At 46.1% G+C, this 21,567-nt stretch overlaps 1 protein-coding gene across 1 annotated transcript in view; it reads left to right on the top strand.

Annotated features, from left to right (window-relative positions):
- The window catches only part of KIF13B (kinesin family member 13B), a 1,451,009-nt gene that overhangs the window by 1,350,605 nt on the left and 78,837 nt on the right, over positions 1 to 21,567 (top strand). The window contains exon 37 of the mRNA XM_069605712.1: positions 11,505 to 11,638. Coding sequence (XP_069461813.1) covers positions 11,505 to 11,638 — 134 coding nt within the window. The remainder of the gene's footprint in view (positions 1 to 11,504; positions 11,639 to 21,567) is intronic.

Here is a 21,567-nt window from a genome sequence, read left to right as displayed (position 1 = left end):
GAGATGGAGCGTCGGTTAAGAACCTTGTTCTTGTTTCTTCTCTCTTCCTTTCTTTCCTTACAGGCAATGGTTCGTGAAGACCAAGACGGGTGTGGCTGAAGACGGGGCTGAAGCTAGCAGACACAGTGAGCGTTACGGTGCATGAGTGCAGAATAACGCGAAGCGTGTTCTGTTCTGAGGGTGTGGTTTATATAACCTCACAAAAGTAGTCCCAAGGTGAAGTAGTTCCTCCAACCACACCCTACCCAAGTAGTCCCAGGTAAAATAGTCCCTCCAGCATACCTCAGACTGGGCTGAATGTGATTCCTCTTCCCCTGCAAACTACCTTGCTTGAAAGAGCATTATGAGCCTGGCGCCAACTGTGTCCAGGAAGTCTTTAGGCAATCCTTTGGGGCCTTAAAGGGCCCCATAGGTGCCAGTACCTGGGGCAGGCTGGTCTGCTCCTGATGTCTGGGGGCAAGCACTGTGACACCCTATCAACAGCAACACTGGCGAGATCTTGAAAGAGGCAAAACCAAGCGCCCAACTCCTCATTGCCCTGTGAGACTGCTCGATATTCACGCAAAACCTCCATCAAGCATTTGGGCCGACTTGCTTCTAACTCAATCACTACCCAGCGCCAAAACGCCTACATAAGTCTACATGAGCATGAGACAAAAATTAGCCCCCTTTGCCTATCCCCCGACACCTCCTTGCTTTAACAGCTCCACCATGGCAGCGATGGATGCCACAGGAAACGAATCGGCAGCCATGAAAGGAGACATTGCAGCCCTGTTGAGTGAAATCAAGAACATGGGGGCCAGCATAAGAGGCAAAATAGACAAAATCACACAACGCCTAGATAATATGGAAGAAAGACTTGAAGGGGTGGAAAATAATCAAGCGTCAATAGACAATCTTGAAGCACAGCTCGAGCATAGGATAACAGACATGGAGCAACGTGAAGAGGACTTTAAGCTCAAAACGGACGATTTGGAAAATCGGGAAAGACGGAATAATCTGCACATTTTTGGGATTCCGGAACGAGATGGTGAAACTGAAAGCGATCTCGGGAAAACACTCCTCGAGCTGGAGGGCCCCCGGAAGGACCAAGATCGGTCCTCGCCCGATTCCATCGCTTCCAAGACAAGGCCAGAGTGCTTGAGAAGGCAAGAGATAGTGAGGCGATTACTCTAGAAGGCGCTCCAATATCAATATACCAGGACTTATCCTCCCTGACACTGGCCCTCAGGTGGATATGCGGACCCCACACAAAATAGTTGAAGGAACGGAACATTCGATACAGGTGGGGCTACCTCTTCTTCCTTTCCTTTGAACATGAAGGAACAAAGATACGAGTAAGATCGGAAAAAGAAATCAAGGCATGCATCTCTGACCTAATCGCACCTCGGGAAGGAGGAGATGATTGAGAAGAGCCGAGATGGGAGGAGCGAGGAAGGCGCATCCAGGGTCCCAGGAGAAAGCGGGTGAAAGGCTTGAAAATATCAAGAGGGGCAACGCCTCCCCTCAAGGGGAAAACGCAGTATTGTTGAACTTGGTAAGATAGTAACACTCTACGGTAAAGAATGTTACTTGCTTAAGAGGCCGACTTAAGGACTCCAGTACGGCCACGACATGTGAATGGGTTGTGGAGGGGACACAACAGGGGCTCAATTAATATTGAGGTTTCTAATCCAGTCATGGTTTGTGAAGTAACGGCACCCACTGGTGGTTCGATGCAGGGCCGGTGCTATCAACCTCGCTCGATTGGACGCCACCACCGGGAAATGGGAGGGATGGGGGAGGGAAGAGGGGTAGACAAAGAGACAGGGCCGAAGCAGCATCTCTACGGGTTCAAAAAGTGGGATATAGTGTGATGTTCGATGAGCCGACCGATTACTGGTCACGGAATGTAAGCCAATTCCGCACAAAAGTATTCAATGGCACAGACATCTGATGCAAGGGGAAGGGACTCCCTAAGGGTAGGGACACTCAATGTAAAAGGTCTCAACTCACCAACTAAGTGATCACGGTTATCCAGAGAATTCTGTAGGGCCAAGATAGATAGTCTCCTACTACAGGAGATTAAATATGCCAAAGGGGAGGAGCGGCAAATCCTCAGGAGGCGTATGGATGCAGAGTTCTGGGGATCTGTTCCACTAAAGAAGGGAGGAGTGGGAATCCTCATTAGAAAAGGAATAGAGTTTGTTTGCTAAAACCTGGTCTGATGTAGAAGGGCGTGCCCTATTGGTGACGGGGTCCATTGGAAAAGTGAGAGTTACGATCGCCACAATCTACTCCCCCAATTCAGGACAGGCCCGCTTCCTGGCCAAAACTATCCCTAAAATAATGCTAGAGGCCTCCTATCATTCTAGGAGGGGACTTCAACCAATGGGCAGACCCAACTATGGATTGGAAGCCTGGTAACCCCGAGGCGAGAGACCAGAATAGGGGTGACCGCACAGAGTTTGCTGAGGTGATGGATGTATATGCAATGAGACGTGTGGAGAGTTATGCACCCAAACGAACAGGGTTACACTTTTTACTCCACCCCTCACAACACACTTACCCAAATTGTCTACATATATTTGTCTACATATATTTATCCAAAGATCTTTCAGACATCACAGCACGGTCAGAGATAGTGCCAGTCACATGGTCCGATCATGATATGGTGTTAGGTGACACCCGGTAGGATAACTTGCCTGCCGCGGGAGCGAAATGGCGATTTAATGAGTCTTTGGCAGGACCCTGTCTTTAAGACAGAAATGGAGACCGAGATTAGTGAATATTTTAAACTGAACAACACCGGCGAGGTATCCAAACAGGTAGTCTGGGAAGCGGGGAAAGCTACCTCGAGAGGTATCCTAATAAGAGGTTGAACTGAGATATGTCAGCTAGAAGGGGAAATTGGGAGGAAAATGAGAATGACCCCAACAAAATCAATGAGGCAAAGAAGTAAAGGGAGAAACAGAGATTTATTAGAACATGAGCAGATGGTACGCAAGCTCCAACTCCTGAAACAGAAATTTTATGAGAAAGAGACAACGCTGACGCATTGTTAGCCACCAGACTTGGGGAACAAAGAACCAAGCGAAAAGTGCTAGAAATTATTGAAGATAACCTTGCTCCAGACGATACCACTCCCACCCTCCCGGAATCTTTCGCCGCTTTCTACAAGACCCTATACACCTCAGAAGCAAACCCTGACCAATCAGATACCGAAACCTATCTGTCCTCTAACACTAGGCCCAAGATATCGGGCCTGGACTCATAGCTGTTAGAATCCCCTATAACTGAACAAGAAGTCCAAAATGCAATAAAGAGGTTAACCTTGGGCAAATCTCCAAGAGAGGATGGTAACAGGGCCGGATTTCATGGTAGAGCTTTTCAATGAAATAGTAGAGTCAGGAAAAGCCCCAAACCCCTTCACCCGTGCACTGATTACAGTAATTCCCAAAGAGGGAAGAGACCCCAAAAAATGCAAATCATATCGCCCCATCTCCCTGCTTAACTTGGACGCGCAAATTTATACAAGGGTTCTGGCCACTAGATTAGAGACACTAATGCCCCAACTCATCCATCCCGATCAGGTGGGCTTTATACTGGCGAGACAGGGAGCCGATACAATGCACAAAACACTCCATCTTCTTCATGCATCCCAGAATAATCCCAGTGAACCCGTCCTCTCAATCGACGCAGAGAAGGCCTTTGACAGGCTAGAGTGGGAATTTTTGAGAGCAGTCCTATATAAGGTTGGGATAGGCCCAAGGTTCAGAAAGGGAATACAGGTGATGTACACATCTCCTAAAGCATCTATATTTGTGAATGGAGAATACTCAAGATGGTTCGAGCTAGAACGAGGCACTCGGCAGGGATGCTCCCTCTGAGCAATACTCTTCGCGCTCTCCCTGGAACTCTTGTCACTAAAAATGAGGGCTGACCCCCGGGTAGAGGGAATGCAACTGGGAGAATACAAGGTGGCCCTTTACGTCGATGACGCACTTCTACATATGAGTAACCCCATGACATCCATCCCCCGGGCTCTTCATCTACTAGAAGACTATGGTTGACTCTCTGGGTTTAAAGTGAACAAAGCCAAGGCTATTCTGCAGGGTTCAATGGAGACATACAAAGACAAATTCTCCTTACTAGGTCTCAAGATCGAACACTCTAAACTGAAATACCTAGGTATACAAATCACTAGAGATCTAGGTGGCCTATACTAAGCCAATTTCCCTACCCTTCTCCAAAGGTTCCAGTCAGACCTTAGTAAATGGAGCAAGCTGACGATCTCATGGTTAGGGCGACTCAACACCGTTAAAATGGTGTCTCCTCCAGTTCTTGTACCCCATCCAAATGCTCCCCATCAAGATGCCAAGGAACTTCTTTGTGGAGGTCAAGAGAGCCATTGTGGGATTCCTCTGGCAGGAGAGAAAGGCTAGAATCTCATACGACACCCTAACACTTCCCAAGGACAAAGGCGGGGTAGGTCTCCCCCGGACCTAAGAAAATATTATGAAGCGACCCAATTACAAGTCATAATCCCCCCCCCATCTACGCAACCACAAAGAACCCCAATGGATCACCATGGACAACCATTACCTATCACCGGCCACAGTTTGAGTGGCTATGGACCCCCAGGAAAAAGCTTTATAATAGAATCAAAAACCACCTGATACTGAGCACTATATAGGGGATCTGGAGAAAGGGTACAAGGATGCAAAAGGTCTCCACATGGCCATCCCCACTGAGCCACTTATTGTCCCCTGGAATTAACGAACACATTCCCTATGTGGAGAGGTTCCAAACGTGGTATGAGGCAGGTCTAGAAAGAGTGGGACAACTGCTGAAAAAGGACTCTTTTTTTTTTTTATAACACTCCCGGAACTGACAGAGGCCCTGGGGATAGGCACATTGTCCATCTTTCATTATCTACAGATAAGAGGCATTCTGACGAAAGCAGAATGGAGGGACAAGCTGAAGAGGGACCTTACCCCCTTTGAAACACTATTGGACACCAGAACAGAGATGAAGGGCTTGATATCTGCCATGTATAAAGAACTGGTAGAGGCAGGGGACGGGACTACAGAACCATTGAGAGGCAGATAGGAGAGGGACATAGGCGAACATATAAGCTCAGACATGTGGGGAAGAATGTGCAAAGCGGCCTCGCAAACATCCATATCAAGTCAATACTAATTACACGCTATCAAATTATTACACAGATGGCAATACGATCCTCTCAGGCTCTCTAGGATGTTCCAAACAGCCAGTCCGCAATGTTGGCGTGAATGTGGCGGGGTCGCAGACTATTGGCATATGTGGTGGGGTTGTCCCGAAGGTCCTGGGTTGGATTAGAGATATAGACGGCATCCACAGATCTGCAGACCCCCATCTTGTATTGTTTGGCCTTGAAAAAAGCAAAGACGAATGGAGAAGGATTAAAGGTTTGGTCCCCCAGTTATTGCTAGCTGCCCATGCAATACTCGTGATGAAATGAAAGTCTAGAATGATCCTGAGCGAGAGTGAATGGATTAACGTGGCCTCAGATATATGTATAATGGAAAAGTTAACAGCATCCCTTCATGGAAGAGCCTCACCATGCGAGGCCCTATGGATGGACTTTACGAGTAAACACTTGTCGGGAGCACCACAGGGATGAACAGGTGAGTGGAAAATGGAGGCCCCCCCCCTCTATGGGCAGGTCGAAACTGACTGAAACACTGGGTTGTAATGTAACACGTGATCTAAAAAGCTCTGAATGAAGGAAGTCAGTCCCAACAAGGCAGTCCATTCGCCTTCACGTTGTGACCACTCATAGAAACACACAGACATGTCAATAAAGATACTTGCTCGGCCCATGGGGGGGTGGAGGGAGGGAGAAGGGAAAGTCATGTTGAAGATTTGCAGCTCGAAGCCGGATCTACCTAAATGTGTGATTAGACAATACCTTTGAAAAGCTCTGACTTTGTTCTGTATTTTTGAGTGTGTAATTTTGTTTTTACTATGACTGGCATTGAACAAAACTCAATAAAATCGAATAAAAAAAGGTTAGATGCTGCAGAAACGGCAGGACGCACCCTTGCACAGGGTAAGGCAGAGCTGTGGACGACGCCTTAGAAACAGCTAAGAAGGAGCATGAGACCTTAAAGTCCCTCAACCAAATAACAGCCAAACCATTTCTATAACCGGGAGTAAAAAAATGTTCGCGTTCCTTTCGGGGGCAGTCCTCCAGATCCCTAAACGGACAGGACGGCTCACGGGGCACTGCATGGTCCTCGGGACAGCGGTTAACTCGCACTAGCCAGTATCAACAATGAGGACAGCGCAGGGGCAAATATAGGGGCATACAACTCCACCCAAGAGGCTCCCCGGCCTCCGCATCCAAGTGACTCGCCATCCGGGTCCCCTCCTGTCGGGGGACGGCTATCATCATTTATTCACGCATGGGAGGGGTTCACCTGTGACCCCAGTGTGTGCTCAAGGCTGTCACCCACGGTTATTGTATCGAGTTCCACCGGCCCCCACGATATGATCCTCCAAAGAGCAGACGACTATCACCAGCACACCTGCAGATCCTGCTGTAAGAGGTGCATATTGTTCAAAAAAAGGGTGCCATAGAAGTCGTCCCTATTCATCAGGTAAACAAGGGTATTTATTCAGTGTATTCCCTTGTACCCAAGAAGGATTGCACCATGCGCCCTGTTCTATACTTGCACCCAGTGATAAAAACATGCTGTTCCAGATACCTCACTATCTAGCCAGTCGCGAGGTGACCGTACACAAGTCCATGCGACTGTTGGGGATGATGGCTTCCTGCATCTACCTGGTTCCTCACGCACGTCTGCGCATGTGCCCCATGCCGGAGTGGCTCTCGAGCCAATGGTGTCAGGCCACCGGACAATGGGACGATCTAGTGGCTGTCTCAGCAGCCCTCGTTCAGTCTCTGCAGTGGTGGTCAAGGGAAAACCTCTTGCAGGGAAAGACCTTCACCACCCCTGCAGTAGAAGTCACTCTTACCACGGTCGCATCTCTGATTGGGTGGAGGGCTCACCTCCTTCACCAGACTGTGCACAGTGTGTGGTCTCCAGCGATAGCAAGCAACCACATAAACTTGTTGGAATTGCTAGCAGTATTCAAGACCCTGAAGGCATTTCAAACAGACCTCCAGGGGAAGACCATCCTAGTCCTCACGAACAGTACCACAGCCATGTATTACCTGAACAAACAAGAGGGCACTCACTCTCCAGGGCTATCCAAACTGTCCCAGAACATATGGATATGGGCTCTCAAACACAAGATGTTCCTCCTGTCACAACACGTTCAGGGGAACTCAGTCCCTCTGGTGGGCATACTCAGCAGAGACTTCCCACTACCCGTAGAGTACAAGTGGCGACTACACAAAGACATTGTTTGTAACGTCTTTGCAGACTGGGGGTTCCCAGAGACCGACTTGTTCGTAACTCTGGAGAACACACAATGCCAAGATTATGCCTCCAGGTACCTGCAGCACCGCTTCAAGGGGAACGGACTCTGGATAACATGATCAGGGAAATTTGTTTACGCTCCCCCTGGACTCCCGGACTCCCCTGCTCAACAAGTTAGTGCACAGGATGCACCAGGAACCAGTCACGATAATCCTGGTAGCCCTGATGTGGGACAGCCAACCTTGGTTCTCCCATCTCATGGCAATGTCAGTCTTCCCTCCCAGGAAGCTGCCATGCCCTTACAACATGCTATCGCAAGACAGGGGAACGACATCCATGCCCTCAAACTTTGACCTTGGCAGCCTGGCTCCTGAGGTCATAGAGTTCAGCCATCTCCGACTCCCTTAAAGATGTGTGGACATACTTGGGGAAGGACGGAAACCTAACGCCAGACACTGCTATTCCAGCAAGTGGAAACATTTTGTATACTGGTGCAGTGGCAAAAGCATCAATCCTATTAATTGCACACCAACACATATTGTCCTGTATCTGACTCACCTGCTAGATTCAGGCCTGGTCTTCAATTCTCTAAAAGGCAACTTAGCTGCACTTTCAGCACACATCACGTCCGAAAAGAAGATTTCATGTTGGATGATTCCAGTAATCAAGGCTTTTATGGAATGGGTTAAAAGACTTCATCCCCCCTATTGCCAACCCGGCTCCCGGATGGGACATGAATGTGGTACTTACTAGACTAATGGGGCCTCCCATTGAACCTATGCATAAGGCTAGCCTTAAAGCACTTACTTACAAGACCGCCTTCTCTGTGGCTATCCCATCAATAAGGAGAGTTAGTGAACTGCAAGCCCTCTCAGTTCAAGACCCATTTGTCACGATTCACAAAGATAAGGTGGCCCTGCGCACTCACCCACGATTTGCACCTACATTTATTTCAAAGTTCCATGTGAACCAATTAATAGAACTACCCAACGTTTTCCAGAACTCCACTAACGTGGCGGAAAGAAGCCTCCACACACTTGATGTGAGGAGAGCGGTAATCTATTACATGGAAAGAACAAGACCACTAAGGAAAACAAACCAATTTTTCATTTCATTGGCAGCTGGTAGAGAAGGGGGCCCTGTCTCTAAATCAGCGATTTCAAAGTGGATCGTAAACTGCATTGCACTGTGCTGTGCACTTGCCAAGAGAGATCTGCCCTTCAAGCCTGGAGCACACTACTCTGGGCACAGGGGCTTCCATAGCATTCATTGCAAATGTTCCCCTCGAGTACATTTGCAAAGCAGCAACCTACAATTCTGTACACACCTTTACACAGCACTATTGCCTAGATACACACTGTAGGTCTGACTCTCAGGTGGAACAGGCAGTGCTAAGACATCTCTTTGCTACTGTTCCTTCAAACATCCCTCCACCATCTCTGGGTACTGCTCGCTAGTTTATGCACAGCATGTGATTCTAAGCAGATTAACAAGCATCAGAAGACATGCATTACTTATCGTAATAGCATTTTTGATAATTGTATCTGCTTAGATTCACATGTGCCCACTCTTCCTCCCCTCATGGAGTAGAAGGAACATAGACCTCTTACACCTTCTCTTTTCTGTACTCACTCATACTGACTATAAGGCTACGGGTGAAAAAACACAATCAGATGGACCTCGACTTGTGAGGGAGACACGAGGGCCACAGCGGGATAAACCGGTAAACCGCAGCAAGCTGGAGAGTGGAAATTGTAACTGATGTACCCGCGAAAGACCTCACGCTGTGGAACTGCTGTAAGACTTTCGGGACGAGAGAGAGAGAGAGAGAGAACCATGTTAATGAACGTGGAGTTGCTCTACAAAGTAGGGGGCAGGGCAAAGACCCTGTTGAGTCCCTGAGGACCACGGCAGAGCAAAATGGAAATTCCCAGGGTAAAACCAGTTGTTGAGTGCAATCAGAGTACAAGAAGCGTCATCTTCCTCGTACCAGTACTTAGAAGGATCCCAGAGGACACTGCCTGGCAGGCTAGTGAACCGGGCCTGGTTAAGACACATAAACCTCAGGATAGGGTCCGGGACCCACATAACTGGAAGAGAAGGCCAAGGGGAAGAGCTATTCTTTGGAAAAAGGCAAGGGAAGATCTGAGGTAGAAGGAGATATCATCTGGAAAAAACTGACCTCATTGGCAATATTAATGAGGGGCTAAGAAAGGCTTGGAGAAGGGAGATATTGTCCCCATCCTTGGGGCCTAAGAGGCCCTGGGGAATGGAGGCCTCCCTCTCCATCTCCCTCTCCATGGAAATATATTGAAAGGTCTAGTGACGGCCAGGGGAAGAGGGATATTTCCCCAGCAGTCATAAACTGCCTAAAATCATGCTGAAGTAGAAATAGTTCTGCATGATGGAAATAGTTATATAATTTTCTTTTGAAGTGTAAGGGAGGGAAATAGGCTTGGGACATAGGACAATGGACTATTCTTCTTTTGATGGGCATTCTGACATCAACCTTTGTTATGTTTGAGGCAGGGAATCCCCTCTTAGTTATAGGGACAGGTAGGGTTTATCCTTACTTTATATTAATTAAATGTTTATGCCAACAAGCATCCCACCTTTGTGTCCCACGTCTACTTCTGCACCCTTACACCATACACCACATCACTCAAATCGAAATGATTTTGCTGATTACTGACAAAATCGAGCTCTTGTCCACAAAGGTCTTAAAAATTTGCTCTCCCTAAAAATGTGTACCCGCCACCTTTTCACTGTTTAAAATGCTCATAGCTTTCAATACGGTGCAACGTGTTTTTGCGGTGCCACTTAACTGTTTGCACTTTAACCGTGCAGTTTTCACTGCAAATGTTTTCGGTTTTTTCCTTTTATTTATTTATTTATTTATTTATTTATTTAGTGGGGGTTCCCCCAACCCTTCATCCAACCCACCTCACTCTGTCAACCTCCACGCCCGAAGCCTCTCACCCCAAACATGCAAAGCATATATATTTTTTAAAATAAATGTGTCAAACGACCAACATCGTTAGCCGGTCAAGTGGCACAGCGAGTAGAGCGCTCGCTTTAACATTCGTGCAGATCCTGCTAACGCAGGTTCGAATCCCGGTGGGGCCAAACTCAGCCTTTCATCCTTCCGAGGTCGACAAATGAGCACCACACACCGTGGGTAAATGCCAAATTATTATTATTATTAAAGAATTTTAGATAGCTCTTCTAAGCCATGATTAAAGGAAAATGTGTCCCAAAGCAGTATACCTACAGGCAGGATAGCACCATTTGTGTAGCATTGCTATTAACTGACCTATCACATCTCCCCTCTGACCTTATCACCTCTATTAAAAGAAAGACCACATCTACTGCACTCTTTGGCAGTATCCGGCTTTCTAAGATTTGAAATGCTGTCAAGTATTGTGAGAGTGTGGGCTCTAGCGGTAATTCTGTCTTTGAGGGCAAACCTTTGTGTTTTCCACCTCTTGGCTTAAGTATGAAACTGTCACCTGATTCTAAAGGTTTCATGATAGAGAACCAAGCAGTAATCTGTTGTAAAAATGGTTATCTTTGTATGGCAGCATGCAAGCCACTCCCTTTCCCCTTGTGGAATACAATGCTGCAGGGTTTCTGGGGACATCGAATTGTGGTACTGTAGTTTATTGAAGTTGAGAAAAAAGCAGTTCCACACATAGCCTCCAAGACAGACAAGATTTAAAAGATGCTGACACATTTCATGCTTCAAGCACTTTATCAAGACAAGAGTTTATTTATTTAATTTGATTAAATCTCCAGTTGCTAAATATGAATATACTTTTTTTTTCAAGTTGTCAGACACACTCGTATCCAAAGGGGATGCATTTTAATATTTCTTATTTATTTCTCCATTGTTTTGCTTCTTTCATATTTTTGTCCGTGATTTTTTTTAAAGTTCCTTTATGCAATATGTTGCTCTGTATTGCTGCCCGTGTCAGTCTTTCCCTTCAATGCTCTAATCCTAGAGTTATTCCAATGGTTTAATTCCCAGCCCTTTACTTCCTTTCTTCATCCTACCTCCATCTAATTTATATTTTTTCCCTTACATAACATTGACAGGGATTAGTGGTCGAGCTGCTTCCTACCTGACTCCTGTAAAATCATTAGTGCCTCAAATGCCAAAGCTGCTCAAGTCCCTCTTTCCAGTTCGGGATGACACAAAGGGCAAGCTGCCATCACCACTTGCACAACAGGTATGTGGACAAAATTCTAATAACTTAATAAGAGCTATAGTGTCATTTTCAAAATGCATGTTCAGAGTCACAGTATAATCGACTTTGGCCAAGTTGTGTGTAATCTGTAAAAATAAATGTGGCATATTTAGCTTGAATTTTAGGTCACCAGTTTCATTAACATCTACCAGACGGCAGCCTTTCGCCCCTGTGCCAAAGACCTTCATAAAAGTTCACCCAGAGTCAGCTGGCAGGAGAAAAGGAGAGGCACATTATTTCTGCCAGTTCCTCCATTTAAATAGCCTATATATTTCAAAGGCTAAATAGGCCCTCCATATGAGGACATGAATGCATGCAGGTATTAAAGGCAGTGGAAGGGATAAACTTCATGATTATTCTTTGAATTAAATGGAGGCACATTTATTGGATGTATTAATAATACATCCTTATTGGATGTATTATTTGTAGAGCTAAAAATAATGTTTTGACAGTGTAGGTATTGAACCTGTATCACAATGGTGCTAGGCTGCTTGGTAGTTTCCTTTTGATTACAAGGTTCTAGGATGTAGAAAAAGATTCAAAAGCTCGACGTTTGTGATGTTGTAGGAAACCGTGATATGGTGATTTGTAATTGCACGGTTTAGCTGACACGTGTTTCGACCAACAATGGTCTTTTTCAAGGCGTAGGTGTTGTTACAGGTAAGGTAGGCTTTAAAGAATAATGCACAGAAGCCGAGCCTCCAAATGGGATAGTCTTTATCCTTTTTTAATCTTTTTCTACATCATAGAACCCTGTAATCAAAGGGAAACTACCAACCAACCTAGCGCCGTTGTGACACAGTTTCAATACCCACACTTTCTAAACCTAGAAACGAGATGGAAAGGCACCATCTCACAAGAACCCAGTATAGGCATCTGAGTAACGCTCACAAATGCACGGATCTAGCGCAGTGATCCTCAAATTTCTAGTGCCTTATCTTCCTCTGCTCTAAAAACAATGTTTGATTGTAATATCAATAGAAACACTGTACTTATTACAAAGGTTTGACTTCCACTTGCCTTTTTTCAACAGCTGCAGCTATCCCTTATCAGCTGTTAACAATATAGCTCACATGCCTTGACGTTTAACCAGTTTGCCAATTAATAGCCTTGTTTGGAGAAGGCTGAACTTTTTTTGTGGCTATATACTCTAATCAAAAATGTTATATATATATATGTATGTTATGTTAAATTGACTTATACGGGACACCGTTACCATTTGCACGGACCCCAGGTGCTCACTTGGTTTTCAGTTGTTTTCTGAAGTTGCAGTTGTCTTCTGTCATTCTTCTTTCGCTCAGGACTGAGTTCCATAGATTGGCAATTGGACGTGAGAATGTGGTTATTCCGAATTTCCATTTTTCCTAAGGTTTTGTTTTGATTTGGAGTTTGTCGCTTGATCTTAGGTTTATTCCTGGTTAGTAACAGTTGATCTTGGCTTGGAGGAATTTGGCTCCTTGTCCATGTAGTGATTTGTGGGCGAAACAGAGTTCTTTGAAGTTAATGTTTGTTTACTGGGAGCCGGTGTAGGCTTCTGAGGGCTGGTGTGATGTGATCCCTTCTATTTAATCACAGGAGTATCCTTGCTGCAGTATGTTGGATGTGTTGGAGTTTTTTAGTGGGCCCGTTCTGGCATTCCAAGGTAGAGGATGTTTGCATTGCTGATTCTCAATAATACTAAAGAGATGATTGCAAGGGTTCTTTGTGGGAGGGAGAGGTAGGCGAGGATCCCTCTTATTAGTCACAGGAGGTAGAAGCATTTATTTGCTATAGCGTTTACTTGTGGTTCCAGTGAGAGTCTGTTGTCCATGAGTATTACCAGATTATTTATCACAATTGATGCTTCCAGTTGGGTTCCCATGCCTGCAGGTTTGTTCAGTTGTGTGTCGGTTGCGTTAGCCTCTTGGGGTGAAATCATTTCTATTTTGGTCGGGTTTAGCATGAGGTTCTTGGTTGTCCTCCACCTGTATGTGCCAGGCAATTCTTGATGGTGGTGTTTGGGTTGAGCATATCTTTTTTTTTTTTTCTTTTTTTTCTTCCGGGGTGAGCCTATCTTGACGATGAGTTGAGCATCATCTATCTAGTTGTAGGCGGTCAATCCGTGGTTTCAAATTATATTCATTAAGGAGACATGTATATGTTGAAGAGGAGTGGGGAGAGGCTCGGTACACCACAGGAGATGTTTTTGGTGTTGGAAGTAAATGGCGGTAGATAAGTTCTTTCAGTTCGTTTAGGGAGTAAAGATTTTGGCCATTGTAAAGCAGTGTCTTTTACACCGCATCCCTACAGTCTCTCGATTAGTGTTGTGTGTCTGATTGTGTCAAACGCGGCATATATTCCCAGTAGTATTGGGGCCGATTGTGTACTGTCGTCAGCATTTATTTTTAGATTGTGCCATATGGATAGAAGTGCTGATTACATTACTCTCCTGGGTCTGAAGCCGACTTGCGTGTGGTCTAGTATAGTGTTTGTTTCTATATGGTTGAGTAGGATTTTGTATGTGTTTCTCCAGTAGCTTTGCCAAGTAGGGTAGATTCGATATAGGTCTGTAGTTGGGCAGTAGTTTGTGGGATCTTTCATGCTTCCTTTTTTGTTTTTTATGAGTGGCTTGATGTAAGCTGATTTGAAAGATTTAGGAACCATTCCTGTATTTAGGGACACGTTCATCAGTTGCCAGAAGTAAGATGCTGAGGTGCTGTGGTTGAGGATTTCTTTGCAGATGCCTGGTGGGTATGGATCCCTGTCATTGATTAGTGTGCTGAAAATGACTATATCTATGGGTGCAAATCGGTCCAGTGTTGCTGCAGTTGGTGGTGCGCAGGTTGTTGGTGGCCCCGTATTTGTAGTTGCGTTTGTTGTTGTCTGGCTCCCTTCAATGGTCTTTTGGTTTGTTTATATTTTTGTTCCTGGGTGGTTTAGTGATGTTGTCACATAGTGATTGTACCGGTATGATGCCTTTGTTGCAGGATGTTGTGTTTTTGATTTTGAAAAGTTCTTTTTGTGAGTTTGTTGCCAATTGAATTCTTGTGGTGTAACATTCTCTTTGCTTTAAGGACTGCTGAATTGTGCATTATGAGTTGTTGTTGGTATTTAGTTTTGTCTGATTTATTGAAATGATTTCTCCATAGTTTTTCCAATTCCCTCAGTTCTGTGAATCATCTTAAATGCATTTTGTTTGTAGTGGCTTTGAAAGGTTTTGCTGGTGCTAATTGGTCAAAGAACTCTGTGATCCAGACATCAAGTTTTTTTCCCCGCTGATTCAGGGGTCGTTTTTTTCTTTAGCTCTGCAATGTTTGCCTTAGTTGATTCCAGCAGTTCTATCAATGATTCCCAGTCAAGTCTCTTCCAGTATCTTTTGTTAGTAGCATGAAATATTGTGTTATCATGATAGGTGGAGAGTTTGGCGATGGAGTCAGCGAGCGGCTTGCAAAGTTCAGGATGTAGGATCGGGGACGTCATTTAAGGGTTGCAAGAGGTCGCAACTGTGACCTCTAAGGTCTCCCTTGTGACTTCTTAAGTTTTTTTTTTTTTTTGTAATGCAAGCTCCTGGGCTGTGGCCAGCACCATATGGCTCTTTACTTCTGTAGTAGCTGGCTTTCTTGTTCAGGCCCCATAAAAATAAGAAAAATAAGAACAGGAGGGCCACAAGTCTAACACTTTGAGAACTGACCATAAATAAGAAGGAATAGGAATACCAAATCATGTGCCTTTCTGGAATTCTATACAATAATTGCTAGACTGATTACAGGTTTATTTCCGGTACACTTCAGGGGGCGAGTCACTGATTTTGTCTGTTCTTAAACGCCTCAACTCAGCCTTTCATCCTTTTAAGGTCGATAAAGGAGTACCAACACAGGTTGGGTGATATTGGGTGTATATTTTATCTATATAAAGTTCTTAGGCGTAAGTGCTATATAATAACACATCATTATCATTTATTCATGGACGTCTGCTTGCATTCACAGTAATTTGGTAATATTGGCCTATACACACTGATTTTAATTATACATATGGCGATCCATTCTTGTATGAAATGTACATCACATAGTGAAATCGTAACCATATTTTTGGTAGTGTACAATGCTATGTGATGCCACTTCCTGTTTTGTCAATGGGTCATGTTCCATCGCTACCTGGGCTTTCACTTCCGGGTGGGGTCAAATGACATCACTTCCTGTGATGTCATCAGGGGGGTAAAGGGTTGTGTGATGTCACTTCTGCTACACTGGCATTTTGGTGAAATTACGTTCTTGTGTAGGATGGTGGTCTGTAGTTCAGGAGGAACAGTATGTTGGCTTTGTCACTGAGCCTGATTTTGATGAGGCGGTATTCGCAGTCTTCTCTGTCCATTGGGGGCAGCGGTGTGGCACAGCTGCGTTCTTTGTGCACCATTACGATTCTGCCTCCTCTTTGGTTTTCTATTTTGGAATGCATTTGTTTGTAATTGTCCGGTATAGCTTCATGGGTGTATGTTTTGTAGTTGTCCGATAACCATGTTTCTATGAACACTGCGTCCATGCCGCCGTTGCTTAGGAGGTCATACATTTCTGTTTTGTGTTTTGCCATGGATCTTACGCTGAGTTGGCTGCATTGCAGTGTGTGTGTGTGTGTTTACTTGTATCTTGTGGCCTATCCTTTCTTGTGCGTCAGCCGGGATGGTGTTTGTTGGAATTTCATTTCCTGTGGTTCTCCAGCATGGGGTCCTGCATGGATTCACATGCTCATGAAGATTCCCCATCGTCGAGCTGGGAATCCTCGGTAAAAAGTAGTTTAGCTTTAAACTTTATACTGCTCGTCTCCTCCTAGCCTACCAGTGTCCGTCCTGTTTTTGTTTTCCTTTCTTGTTTACTTGTCATTCTTGTATCGTGGCATATTAGTGGTCTAGTATTAGGAAGAATTCTCATAAATGTGCCAATTCCTCTCTACCTTAGAGACCCCCAGCTCTTTTGCTGACCTTTGAGACTTTGTACTTTTAATTCTGTTTGTTTTCTGTGTTTGTTTCTGAGAGTATGGCGTTTTAGACAACTTCAGAGGCATCATCGTTTCATGTGTGTTACACAGCACCCTCAGTGCAGTGACACAGGAAAGTCTTTTCAGGCTGTCCCAAGGTTTAAATACTTTCTCCGGGATAAACTACAATTTCCCAGAGAATGTAAAGTTAAAATGACTTTACTAGTCTTTTTAAACTCCTAGACCCAGCACATACTATCTTACAATAGAGTGCAGGAGGGGTTACCTAGTATCCCCGTGTCTAGAAACTCATGTAGCAGTCAAAGGCTACCCTTTCCTATAGAAATGGCTGGTGACAGTGGTTTTACAACAAACTACTGTGATTTTTCCCGACCGCAAACACAGGTAGCGTTAAATCGTGGCAGCCATGTTTTTAAAGATGGTGTCTGAGCCTCCTTTGTTGAAATGGGACCTGGTCTTATTTTTTTGCCACTTCTTTCTGGAAAGGTCCTTCTAGAGTTTGTCTCTGCGCGCCAAACTAGGTTTGGTCCCTTTGTTCCTACGCCTTTGGCGGGCTTCAGGACTGAAGACCGCCTCTGGCGCCTGAGTGTCTGGGGTGGGCAGGAAGTGAGGGACATGTTTAAAACTCCCTGTGCTTAGTCTCCTAGGAGACTCAAATGCACTCTGGTGTGATTGGCTGGCTGACTGAATGGCAAGGACAGCCACCCTGCTGGGTGAGTGGTTGCTAGGCTGGAATGAATGGGGGGAAAACTGTTAAAAGGCGAGTCTCTTGGCTTGGAAGGCAGAGTCGACCACTGGAACGAAAGAAGCAAAGACGAGCTGGAAGAGAACAGCTGCTGCAACTCCTGGATTGTTGGTTTGCCAGATGAATCCGGTCCGAATCGCCAAGTTCATCTCGACACAAAAGCACTTCAAGGACGACTTCTTCCTCTGAGTTGGTAGTACCAATCAACTCGTAAGCCACCTGGACACCATTCTCGGAGCTGGTTGTATTTTCCTCAGAGTCCTGCAGGAAACCGAGTAGCCAGGGAGAAGGACACCAGTTGGTGTGCTTGAAGTCAGCTACCGGAATCGAAGAATTGCCAGTTTGCCAGCTTTGTGACTGTGTAATAAATTAATAAGTGTTGTACCAAGTAACCTTGAGTGTGTCTATTTGAATGCTTGTATTTGTAGACCTCTGTGTAACCTCATTACAAGCTCACATTCCCTCTTGAGATAAGCCTGGCTGCTCAGCTCGCTACCAAAAACTGTGTGGTACAGACTTACACCAAAGGTTGGTTTTGCTTACACCTGTAGTCATAGTTGTGCGTAATGGTCCCAGAGGGTACTGCATGCAAACTTTGCCTAACATCTGTGTTTATTGTTTTGGGTTGGGTTTGCAATGTATTCCAGGTGCATGTGCCCTCCTGGGTATCTTTTTTTACTCTGATTAAGAAGTGGATCCTTCTGCTGTGTTGTCTCGCTATGGCTGTTTGTAATAGTCTTCGTTTCGGCAACCAGTTCGGATTGTGATATGTTGTGGAATATGTTCAGGGGCGGGTGCCATCCTGGGTCAGTTATATTTTATTTGTATCGCGCCCATACACAAGTATTTCAGAGCGTGACGAGGCAAGGGAGGGGAAACAAGGCAGACAAAACAACGATCTTACTAGTCCCTGTGACATTGAGAATGTGCAAGTGCAGGAGAGAGGGAAGGGGGAAAGTGCGAGGGGTAGGGGAGGAGTGGAAAGTGCTGAACACATGATAGTGCGGCCAGCATGTGGTAAGTGCAAGAATAAGGTGTAGACAAAGGGTGTCTGAGTGCTGGAAGGGGACTGTAGGGTAGCAGATACAGACCCTAGTGCCAGGGTTGCCAGGAGGCAGTGCAGTTGTGTGGCTGGGCGGGCAGGGGTCTGGCCCCAAAATCGGAGGGTAGCCAGGTGCCCGGGGCCAAAGCAGACAGATTAGCAGGGGAGAGGAAGAGGGAAGGCAGAAGCAAAAAGTATGGTCTTGAGGTGCTTCCGGAACCGAAGATGGTTCTCCTTAAGTTTCAGAGAGGCAGGCTGTTGCAGAGGGAGGCCCCAGCAGAGTAAAGGGATCTACCTCCAACTTGCTGCTTGGCAAAGCGACTGAGCCTGGGGGAGTTGTAGGTGAAGGAGCGAAGAGCCCCAGTAGGAATGTATTTACGGAGGGAGAGTTGAAGGTATTGTGGACCCTGGCCCCGGAAAGCCTTGTGGTAATTGCATAGGGTCTTGAATTTAATCCTTGCAGCCACTCTGAGCCAATGGAGAGATTTCAGGGCTGGAGAGATACGATCCCAGGGCTTGAAGCCAAGGACAAGTCTCACAGTCCTGTTCTGGATGAGCTGCAGAGGGTAGAGCGTAGTTGCAGGCAGATTTAGAAAGAGGCTGTTGGAATAGACCAGCCAAGAGATAACTAGAGCTCTGGAGACTGAGCTCTGGGGGAAGGTGAGGAAGGGAGGATTACCTCTGAGAAAGTGCAGTTGGTAGTTAGACTTGTTTGAGACATCCGAGATGTGTGTAGAAAAGAAAAGCGTGGAGTTGAAGATTACCCCGAGGTTCTTAGCCTCGTAAGTGAGAGCAGGGAGAGGGCCAAGGGCCAGAGAGTGATGGGAAACGAAGGCGCAGGTTTGCCGATGAGGAGGATCTCTGTCTTACTGGTATTAAGGCATATGTCGTTGGCGGTACACCACACCTGAATTGCAGACAGACAGTCAGAGATGAGAAATGAGAAGAGGTGGCAGAGGTGAGCCTGAAAGCAAGTTGGGTGTCATCCGCTTAGCACTGAAAGTTTGAGCAGAGAGCAGCAATGCAGTGGGGGAGCAGTGCCAGGTATTGGTTGAAAAGCCAGGCAGAGAGATTAGACCTCTGGGGAACACTGCAGGTAGAAAGTGAGATAGAGGAAAGGAAGAACCCAAGTTGGACCTGGGAGGGTCGGTTGGAGAGGAAGGTCGTCAGCCAGGCCAGGACCTGATCAGTGATACCAGGTTATCAGGGAGGTGATTGAGCAGGATGACATGGTTGACCGTGTCAAAGGCAGAAGAAAGATTGAGTAGGATGAGGACAGATAGCATATTAGAATCAAGGTTGGAGAACAGATCTTCACAGATGTTCAGGAGAGCAGTTTCCGTACTTCTGACAGCCCTGAAGCCAGACTGATGGTCATGGAGACAACAAACAGAATCGGTGTGAAGATTAAGCTGGGAGATGGCCAGCTTTTCCAGGGGTTTGACCAGGAAAGGAGTGATGGAGATCGGGCGATAGTTAGCCGGGCAAGAGGGGTCCGCTGTGGGGTTTCTTGAGAAAAGGGTGTTCAAGAGAGTGCTTCAGAGGGGAGGGGAAAGCTCCAGAGGTGAAGAAGTGATTGCAGAAGTCTGCCAAAGCAGGAGCAAGGGTGTCAGTGTGGTCCTTGATGGTTTTGGACGAACAGGGAAGAACCTGTTTTGACGGGACTTTCATAGATCAGACTTGTCTGGAAATCTTGTCGGGGGAGAACAGAGGAAAAGATGAGAAAGAGGGAGGAGAGGCGGCTGCAGGGGGGCCAGAGGTAGCAGAGAGAGAACTGGGAGTAGGAGGAGAGGACGAAAGGGTGGACAGGATGTCCTGTTTTTTGTCGATGAAATGGGAGGCAAGGGCCGTGCAGAGAGCCTGCGATGCGACATGAGAGGTAGAGACTGCAGCAGGGTTGGCCAGCTTCTTGCAGATTTTAAAGAGTTCAGCCGAGTTGTTACGTGTCGCAGAGGCGCGGTCTTGGATATGGGCGCTCTTCTTAGGGCGGACAAGGAACCAGTATTGCCTTTGGAGTACGCGGCATGCCGTTTTGTCAGAGGAGGCACACGAAGCCCGCCATTTCCACTCAGCCACCCTACACTTGCGTTTAAGGGTATCTAGGTCAGAGTCCTACAAAGAGTTTCACTTGGCTTTGGGCTTCAAGCGGATCCTCATGACGGGGGCAGGAACATCAAGAGTATCAGAGATAGAAGAGTAGAGCATGGGAAGGGCTGAGTCAGCCAGACGAGGGGGAGAGAAAGTGGTAGCGAAAGCCTCAACTCACACACGCTTCATAGGTCGGTCTCCATTTAGATCAGTGTATTTCAACGCTTTCCTGGATAACTTTTAAATTGGTGTGCTCTGATGTGCATTGGCGTTTGCCTCCCTGCGATTGTTGTGTTGTGCCTCTTGTTAAAGGTTTGGGTTTGAGGGTAATGTATATATTTGTATGCGGTGATTGACTATCAGTCTCCGAGTCTTGTAGGGCCTGGGGTTTCCTGTCGCTGGGGGTTTAGTCACTGTATGGGGTTCGCAGTTGCGAATGCCTCTCTTGTCGTTGTATTTCCTTCATGGGGTTTCTTTAGTTGTGGCTCTTAAACCTCCTGTGTCGATGAGTGACTTAGAATAGGGTCTGTTTTCCCGCTGGATTAGTCTTTCCTTATGGGGTCCTGTGTGGTTTCTTTTACGCAGTGGTATAGTTCTCTCAGAGGTGGTTGTGTCTCAGTCTTGTAGGTTTGTGGGGCTTGGGCTCCTCGCGATGCTGGGATTTAAGTGTCACAGCCTCTCTGTAGTGGTTTTATTTCTGTCTGATTCTCGGTTTTATGCGCCCTGATCCCTCTTGTGATGGGGAATCACATAGGTTGGTTTTTTGTTCTCACGATGGTTTGCTTTTCCCTGTGGGGTCTTGTGTAGTTACTGCTTCACACTGGTGAGGGCCTCTGTGGTGGTTGGATTTTGTGGTTGTATTGGGTTCACAGTGGCAAAAGCCTGTTTGTGGTGGCCTGTACTAGGGTTGTGAGATGTAAGCAGCCTTATGTAAGAACTGTGCTGTGGGGAGGCATACAATGCAGTGTAGCTCGGTGCGACTAAGTCAAATGAATGCAAGTCCCAATTTAGTGGTTGTTGTGGACAGAAATGGTGCTGAGAGGAACACAATATTTTCTAGATTCA

This window comes from Ambystoma mexicanum, chromosome 4p (assembly GCF_040938575.1).
Source record: "Ambystoma mexicanum isolate Mex_15411 chromosome 4p, UKY_AmexF1_1, whole genome shotgun sequence".
In the NCBI taxonomy this organism is placed as follows: Eukaryota; Metazoa; Chordata; class Amphibia; order Caudata; family Ambystomatidae; genus Ambystoma; species Ambystoma mexicanum.
This window is presented reverse-complemented; position numbering and strand designations above follow the sequence as displayed.